Source organism: Diabrotica virgifera, chromosome 1 (assembly GCF_917563875.1).
Source record: "Diabrotica virgifera virgifera chromosome 1, PGI_DIABVI_V3a".
Taxonomy (NCBI): domain Eukaryota; kingdom Metazoa; phylum Arthropoda; class Insecta; order Coleoptera; family Chrysomelidae; genus Diabrotica; species Diabrotica virgifera.
In genome coordinates, this window is record NC_065443.1 from 11,430,520 (window position 1) to 11,439,423 (window position 8,904).

Sequence of the window (8,904 nt, forward strand, 5' to 3'; positions counted from 1 at the left end):
TCTAGACTCACTCGTCCAATTCCACATTATTTGTCATGTGGAAAAATAGGGTAACTGAACGTTTTACTGTTTGACAGTTGTTTTGAATATAGTTAAATTATGTAGTTTAAATTTTGTGGAAGAAAATATTAAAATATAACAAAATAGTAAGAAAACAATATATTAGATGAAGATTGGTAGAACTTTTGTTGGTAATCAAATTAAGTATGTAAATCAAAGCATTACATACCTACTAGATAAATAAATCTACGCCAAAAAATCATAATTTAAAAATAAAAATCGGACCTAATTTGGGATTTCTCTCTAAAATCCCCATTCTTGAGAAAATAAATGTACAGTAGAGCGTCGATTATCCGAACGTCGATCAACCGAACGACCGCTTATTCGAACTATCGACTCCCGCGTCCCGCACTCGAATACCGAGCAAGCGTTAGTAATTGACGTTTAAAATATGTTCAATTTTCTTCAATATTGTATCCAAAAATAATTATGTTGTTGCAAAGACTGCACTTTTTTGTTTAGTTGCTAGTTGTCATTATCAAGATATAAATAAATATGTAGGTATATAAATATGGCTTTTATTCACTTGTGGATAAATATGTATGACTATAAATATGTATCAATATATTGTAGTTCGATTATCCGAACAAATCGGTTTTCCGAACACCTTTGTCCCCCAATTAGTTCGGATAATCGACGCTCTACTGTATTTCAACCTAATCCAAATGTATAATTAAAATATGATTATAATAAAAACTACTTAGCAAATTAGAATGAGTTTTCCTTGTCCAAAAGTCCAAAAATATAGGTATATGAAAACTATTTAAAAAGGCAGTATAACTATTAACTAACTTTTGTTTGTTGTTTCTTTTCACACAAATTTTAAAACGCAACAACCATAAATAATCTAACTACAGCTGTGCCTCAGCCGCCATATTGAATAATGTTTGACATGTCATTTGAACATCCAATCAGAACAAAGTTATAATGCGCATGCGCCGGGATCATAGGTTTTAACATATAAAAATTCACCCTCATATCGCCGGTAAAGAAGTATAACTTCAAAAAAAATAACGTGAATATTCGACTGAATCTTGTCCAAGTTGTTATGATATATTTGATAAAAACGACAGTAGTACTACAGAAGTCTTTATTGAATGTCTTTCAATTACATTACTGTATTGGATATGTTATTATACTAAAGATAAAGCTAATAAATAATAAACAAATTTCAGAATTTAACAAATGAGTCAACATTTTATGTTGTAATTGTTTACTTTCCGTTCTAACTAAGATAAAATGATACTTTTTATGTGTGTATGAGTATTCTGCTAAATGGCTAACATGTATTATTAGGATACTTTCTCTAGTAAGTGCTAAAGTGGGTGATTAACATACGCACTATAATGCTGCGGTTTTAACAACGACGATTTTACTCATGACTCCGGTTTTAACAACGACGATTTTACTCATGACTCATTGGTGTTGATCAAGTAGCGAGTCTGATTGTACAGAAATTCAAACTCCTTATAATACCATAATTTTCGCAGATACAAATCTCCAATTATGGAGCCTGTTCTCTGCTTGCTGTTACTGTAATATGAAGTCTATTTGTCTCGTAACGCAGCCAACATGTTTCTAAAATACCAATCATCAGCTAGGATTCAAATACTTTCCTTTAAGTTCTTTCTTTAAGAGACATCTCAAGAACTTTAAGGAACCAAATATTAGTTGATTTTTGGTATTTGAGAACCCCATTACTAATAAAAAGAAATCTAAACCAAATCCAGCATTGTGGTAAAAAATATGCATTTTTCCTCAGTAGTGGAGACAGTAAACAATTACCACATATCCTATTTAAATTGTCCTGGAGTAGGCCCAAATAGGCTGTTTCCTTGTTTGGAAGCTGCTCTGGAAGGTGCAAATCCAAGCAACTTTTGAATATTCTGTCTGATGGACATTGTACATAAAATGTAAAGGAAGATAAATGAGCAATCGTAGTAATCTTCTCCAGGAAGGTTCCTGTGACTCAATCCTTGGATCCAAGTCAGGGGTTGGAAAGGTAATCTGGCAACCACTCTTCCATCGAATCTAAAACGGGAGACAAATTATTTAGTTGTTAGAATAATTTGTTATGCATATTCTACAAAGTAGTAGACATTTGATACTAGTAGAAACATTAGAAAATAGCTGCAGTTGAAACGTGGACCTGTAAGACAGCAATCATAAATAAATTGGAGGTCTTTGAAATATGAATCTACTGGAGACTCCTAAAAATTTAATGGACATCGTATACCTCAAACGAAGAAGTGCTACATAGAATAGGCAAAGAACGGGAACTTTTCAACATAGTGAAAGTTAGAAAAACATCATACCTACAGTATTGTGCGAATTAATGTGAACAGAGATCGAAATCGAAAGTTTTCATAAGTTGGCACACCTGCTGTGCCTATTCTGTCAGCTGTTTTGTCCAAAAAACGTTATTTACGTATAAACGTAAAAGTTATGACCTCCAGCAAGATTTAGAAAAGACTGGAATAAAAATTCACGACTCAACTGTACGCAGACGTCTCTTAGAAGAAGGGAGAAGAGCTGTGAGACTGCAAAAGAAACAACTTCTGACAGTGCCTCTGATGAAAAAAGACTAAATTGGTCAAAAAATACGCTCATTGGAGTGCAGAAGATTGGAGAAAAGTTATTTTCTGATGAGACCCACTTCCTAGTGTAGGGCAGCGATCAAAATTCATATGAAAGGCAGCCAATGGGTGCATTCAGACGACCAGAGCGGCTGGACAGCTGAGTAAGCAGTGGTGTTCAGACGACACCACTGGAAGTCAGCCTCTGAGAAATTTACTAAGCTTTCCCTATTAGCCCTGGATACAATCACTAAGTTGCTTTGTGCTGACAGTCAGTCGCTGTGGTCGTCTGAACGCACCCAATGAGTCACTTTCAGCTAGCCATATTAACCAAACAGTTAAACATTCCACCAAAAAAATGTTCTGGGGCTGTTTTTCATACTCAGGAACTGGCACTCTTATTCCTATTGAAGGTATGATGAACAGTGAAAAGTACAAAGCCATGCTAGGGCAACGCTTAGCTATAGAGCTTAACAAAGTACAGGCCGAAGGGACTGCAATTTTTCAACAAGATTCAGCTCCGTGCCATATGTCGAAGGTTATGATGAAATACTTCAAGGATAATATTACCCTTCTTGATTGACCTGGGAATTCACCTGACCTTAATCCTATTGAAAATTTGTGGGCAATATGTAAGGCTAAACTGCAAAAATTTGACTGTACAACAAAAACAAAACTGGTGGAAGCAGTGATTACGGTGTGGTTTAGAGATGAAGCAATCACAAACAATTGCAAAAAACTTGTGGATTCCATGCCTAGAAGACTCCAGGAAGTCATAAAAGTAAAAGGGGGACATATTAATACTAATTAATGAAAAAATCTCATGTAAGTGCACCTAAATTTACCTTTGGCCTAAATAAATCATATTTACAAATTAATTATGTTTGTTCACATTAATTCGCACAGTACTGTAGTACCTAGGCCACATACTGAGTAACAATAAGTACAGATATGCTCGACTAATAGTGAAAGGAAAGAGGACTAGAAAGGAAAAGACTATCGTGGCGTGGCTAAGAAACATCTAACAATGAACAGAGCTAAATTTTGAACAGCTGAAGACAGACAAGAGTTTGTAATAATTGTAGTAGCCAACCTCCATTGAGGAAAAGGGACTTTAAGAAGTAGACATTTATACTTACATGCTATTGAACATGCTCAATAAAGCTGTAAATGCAAAACCTATTGCAAACATTGATTTCATTTTGACAAAAGACAAGTCTCTGTTATTGTTTTTAAGCCTTTCTTCTTCACGTTCTATTTTCTTCTTATGTTGTTTATCTAACGAATCTCCATGAATTTCTTTTCGTTTTTCTACTACAAGATTAAGATATATTAGTGAACAAAAACCAAAGATATTGAGGTAAAGTACTTACACTTTTTACTTTGCTTTTCAACTTCAGTCTTTAATTTTTGATATTTTTCGGTGCGGTATACCATCACCCATGTTAAACCTTCACCTAAGAATGCCGTGCATATAGAAATAAATACTATTAAAAGGGTATCTGCCCACATCTTTTACAAACTTTTGGACATCCAATAATCCAAGAAATAAGGTTATAAAATTTGATATTCAGCTGATGTGTCACAATCATGTCATATTAGATATTTCTGTTTCTGTAAAAGCTTTCAGACACTGACGTGAATACTATAAATCAATTCAGAATAAAATATGATCTAAAAAAGAGATAACTAACAATACTGTTCATTATCTAAGTAAACTAAATAATAAACTCTTTAAAATTGTGTTCTTCCCACCGGACCACTATTATCAATGGGCCCTCTACTTGCCAGCTCGACAGTGTTGCCACATCTAATACGACAGTCTGTTCAAATTAAAAAACGACTATGCTTAGCAAAAATAATAAAGAAAATATGGTTTTTTTAATAATAAGAAGCATTGACAAATGTTAATGGGTAAAAAAATACAAAAAGAAGATAAGAAGAAAATGGGGAGTTCGCGCCAAATACCCAAGTAGGTGGAGGCCAATAAACTAAAGAAGAAGAAGAAGAAGAAAATAGCGTGTTTAACTTAACCTACAAAACAAATGTCGCTTTGACACTAAATATTGATTTATTTATTCACATTTTTAGTTTTAAGATGAGTTTTGAATTTTTAGACAATACAGAAGAAATATTCTATAACAATGCCGTTAATTATTGGTCAGAAATTCCAGCGACACTGGACGGCATGCTCGGAGGCTTCGGATACATCTCCCAAACAGACATCAAAGGCTCCAAAATGTTGTTAAAGCAGCTCTTTAACTCCAAAGATCCTCCGGGAAGAGAGTATGCCCTAGATTGTGGAGCCGGGATCGGTAGAATCTCTAAATTCTTGTTGACCGAGATGTTTGAAAAGGTAGACTTAGTAGAACAAAATGCAGCTTTTCTAGAACAAGCAAAAAAGTATTTAGGACCAAAGATAGCGAAAGTACCGGAGTGTTATTCTGTAGGCTTGCAAAACTTTGAGCCGGAGCCCAACAAATATGATGTTATCTGGATTCAGTGGGTCATAGGACATTTAACGAATAAAGATCTAGTCAAGTTTTTAAAGTCTTGCAGGTAAATTAATGTTTTTTTTATACTTCATTTGAATATGATTGATACCACAGTTTTTATGACACAACTAGTAATCCTGAATGTAGTGTCATAAACTAATAATGAAACATTTCATAATTTATTTGATATTTTTTTCTGTAGTAATTTTGATTCTGAGATTCGGTTGCAGGCATGTCAGCAATATAAAGGCTGAAAAATAAAGGGGCAAGCACAGAACCCTGTGGGAGGCCTTATTAAGGTTCATCTGTGTGCTCATATTCTTTCCCATTATTACCTGAAAGATTCGGTTTGTCAGCATTTTGTCAATGAGGTTAATTATCTTCCTGCAGTTTATATACTAATCCCTGTGCTAAAAACACATACAGTACTAGTCAAAAGTCCGTACCCCCCCTCGTATCTTTTGAACGGTTATACCTATAATAGTGAAATTTGGAGGGAGGAAATAAACGGACGTAAACTTCTTAACTAGTCTTGACAGGTGACGTAATAGTGACAGATGACGTTACAGAGCCACTGTGACCGATAATTTTAAATGGGACCTTATGGCAAGTGATACCTCGTTTGAAAGGTATTCAAAACACCTATTCAGTCATACTAATTTTTTTGGGTTCAAGTTGATTTTGATTTTGGTGAATAAATTAAATAAATATAATATTGTAGTTTCGCATTTAATTAATAAAAATTCAAATGTCCGCCTATGTTTTTTTTGTGAAAAAATTTTAAGTTTTTCAATTCTCTAGTAGTTTTTACGTCAACGTCAACCTTTTTGACAAGTAATCATAGGCGGAATTTTGAATTTTTATTAATTAAATGTGAAACTACAATTTTATTTTTATTTCATTTATTCATCAAAAGTAGTTTAAACTCAAACAAAATTAGTATGACTGAATAAGTATTTTCAATACCTTTCAAACGAGGTATCACTTGCCATAAGGTCCCATTTAAAATTATCTGTCATAGTGGCGCTGTAAAGTCATCTGTCACAATTACGTCACCTGTCATGACCAGTTAAGAAGCTTACATCCGTTTATTTCCTCCCTCCAAATTTCACTATTATAGGTATAACCGTTCAAAAGATACGAGGGGGGGTACGGACTTTTGACTAGCACTGTATATTATGCTGCTGTTAGATCTATAAATATTGCAGTCTTTTGAAAATTAGCCTCTATAAAAGTTGATAGTGATAAGACTTGGTCTGTACAGCTTCGATGAGGGGGAAAGTCTGCTTGTTCAGTGAGGACATTTTCTAGTTTCAGGTGACTAATTCTATTGAGGAGAAACTTTTCTAAGATTCTATATACCCTGTTAAGTAAAGGGCTAGGGGGCAGTAGTTTTCTGGCTTACCATTTGGTTTGACTGGTTTCAGAATTGCAATTATTTTTAAAAATGTAAAGACTGAAATAGTTTTGTACACACTTATGACAACAGGTAAAAGGGGGAGAAGTGTACTTTTGAAGTGTGTAAAATAAATAATTGTTAGCTGAGCGGTTTCGGCTTATAAAGCCATCTTCGGAGCTATGCTACAATAAAAGATTTCTAATGAATAATTGATCTTAGAATTCAAAGTTTAACTTACGTCAAAAAGGTCAAAATACCACTATGAAAAGAGATGGGTTCCATGTATCATATAAAATACTTCTGTTTCTCATGTAGTTTTTTTATTGGTTGGAAAAAACCTTGTCTGTCTGTTTAAAAAATTGCTCAATTTGCTGTTGGTTATTTTTGCATCCAGAAAAGTTAAACATCAAGAACAAGCACAAATGACTTTCACACGAAAAATTACATTACATATAAAACGAATATTTGATCATGGTAAGGTCAAAAAAACTCTACCATTTGAATAGTACGGTGTTAGATAAAAATCCGGTGTCAGTACGGCTGTCATTAAAAATCCTCCATGCGACCATTCTGCTATCTGACACCGTACTATTCAAATGGTAGGGTTTTTTTGACCTTACCATGATCAAATATTCGTTTTATATGTAATGTAATTTTTCGTGTGAAAGTCCTTTGTGCTCGTTCTTGATGTTTAACTTTTCTGGATGCAAAAATAACCAACAGCAAATTGAGCAATTTTTTAAACAGACAGACAAGGTTTTTTCCAACCAATAGAAAACTACATAAGAAACAGAAGTATTTTATATCATACATGGAACCCATCTCTCTTCATAGTGGTATTTTGACCTTTTTGACGTAAGTTAAACTTTGAATTCTAAGATCAATTATTCATTAGAAATCTTTTATTGTAGCATAGCTCCGAAGATGGCTTTATAAGCCGAAAAAGCTCAGCTATGAATTATTTATTTTACACACTTCAAAAGTACACTTCTCCCCCTTTTACCTGCAATTATTTTTGTTCGCTTAAGTGGGAAAGGAATATTACCTGAGTGAAGTGTGTTAGTATAGAACATTGCAATTTGCAAGCCACTGTTTTGTGTATGCACCACTATGTATTAGGAACTCAGGATGGATGCTATCAAACGCAGGTGCTTTTTTTCCTCCTAAGACCACCCTGAAGGGAGTGGCAAATTTTTTTGTACCTTTTTTGACTATATACACTGCCATAAAAAACTGTGCTATCATCCTCTACTATATCTAGTTATCAGTGATGTCATGGCAAAATTAGCAGTGCCAGAACGCAGTGCCGGAACACACTGCTAATTTTTGTTTACAAAACCTAATTCTCTATTATTTTTTTTTTCTTTTCTTAACCAGTGCCGGAACGGCGTTCCCGCACCATGACACCACTGCTAGTTATATAAAAATTTTATTTTTAGCAAGGGTTTAAAGAAAAATGGTGTGATAATTTTAAAAGAAAACATAACCTCTACAGATGATATAGAAAAAGATGACCAAGATTCTTCAGTTACCAGACCAATGTATCTCTTCCATCAGTTATTTCAAAAAACAGAATTGAACTGTTACAGGCAGTCCAAGCAACACAACTTCCCTAAAGGTTTATTTTCTGTCTATATGTTTGTCTTAAAACCTATTAAAGATGATGTACCTGACACAACACTGTCAACAGAAGAATCACCTGTAAAAGAGGAATCTCCTCCATTAGTTGAGTTATCAAAAGAAGCTGAGAAAATTACTGAACCTGATAAAGATGTGAAAAATAGTACAGAAGTCCAACAATTGGTGGAACGTGATCTAAATGAGCTAGAACAAACTAGAAATGTTGAAACGGAAGCTGTGACTGAAAAGTGAGGACAAAGTCTACAATTTGAGTTTTTTTAGGAATGTACATGTTTACGTTAGTTTTATTACAGATTTTGATTACATAAATGCTGTTTATATACAGTAAACATTAAATAAAGGTACAATGACTTTAAGACTTTATTTAGTCTTGCTTAATAGGAATCGTATGGATAGCAGGTGGATACTTCTTTGCGATCACGTCAGAGGATAGATCTACTTTAGAAATAGCACACCAGCTCACGTGAGCTGATGGATTTTTCCAGTCTCTCATCCCCGGGTTAACCCTGTCCAAACCCAAAGTATTCCCATCTCCACCTTTTCTCCTTCCAGATCCAAACTAACTCGCCAAAAAATATTTTCGATATGAAAGACGAAATTACTGAAAGACACTCTTAAACAAACTGAAAAGTCTCAGATGCAAAATTCACCATTATAATAAAAATTAAAATGGTAAATATGTAGGTATTTACATCTGAAACTTTTCTTGTTGGAAGTTCTTTCTGGTACATCC

The 8,904-nt window shown here is 34.1% G+C and overlaps 2 protein-coding genes across 2 annotated transcripts; one reads left to right on the forward strand and one right to left on the reverse strand.

Moving 5' to 3' along the window:
* Positions 1-1,136: 1,136 nt before the first annotated feature.
* Positions 1,137-4,266, reverse strand: LOC114326704 (calcium load-activated calcium channel). The gene is made up of 3 exons (XM_028275159.2): positions 4,010-4,266; positions 3,776-3,950; positions 1,137-2,091 (listed from the first exon to the last, which is right to left on the reverse strand). The coding sequence occupies exons 1-3, from the start codon at positions 4,146-4,148 to the stop codon at positions 1,854-1,856; spliced, it is 552 nt and encodes a 183-aa protein (XP_028130960.1). The 5' UTR covers positions 4,149-4,266; the 3' UTR covers positions 1,137-1,853.
* A 383-nt stretch (positions 4,267-4,649) lies between these two features.
* Positions 4,650-8,527, forward strand: LOC114326524 (N-terminal Xaa-Pro-Lys N-methyltransferase 1). The gene is made up of 2 exons (XM_028274953.2): positions 4,650-5,195; positions 7,970-8,527. The coding sequence occupies exons 1-2, from the start codon at positions 4,735-4,737 to the stop codon at positions 8,400-8,402; spliced, it is 894 nt and encodes a 297-aa protein (XP_028130754.1). The 5' UTR covers positions 4,650-4,734; the 3' UTR covers positions 8,403-8,527.
* The last annotated feature ends 377 nt before the right edge of the window (positions 8,528-8,904 follow it).

Coding starts and splice junctions, on each gene's coding strand:
- LOC114326524 (XM_028274953.2), top strand. CDS start 4,735: ATGAGTTTTGAATTTTTAGACAATACAGAAGAAATATTCTATAACAAT. Junction 5,196..7,969: donor AAGTTTTTAAAGTCTTGCAG/GTAAATTAATGT, acceptor TTTTATTTTTAG/CAAGGGTTTAAAGAAAAATG.
- LOC114326704 (XM_028275159.2), bottom strand. CDS start 4,148: ATGTGGGCAGATACCCTTTTAATAGTATTTATTTCTATATGCACGGCA. Junction 3,951..4,009: donor TGAAAAGCAAAGTAAAAAGT/GTAAGTACTTTA, acceptor TTAATCTTGTAG/TAGAAAAACGAAAAGAAATT. Junction 2,092..3,775: donor TTGAGCATGTTCAATAGCAT/GTAAGTATAAAT, acceptor CTCCCGTTTTAG/ATTCGATGGAAGAGTGGTTG.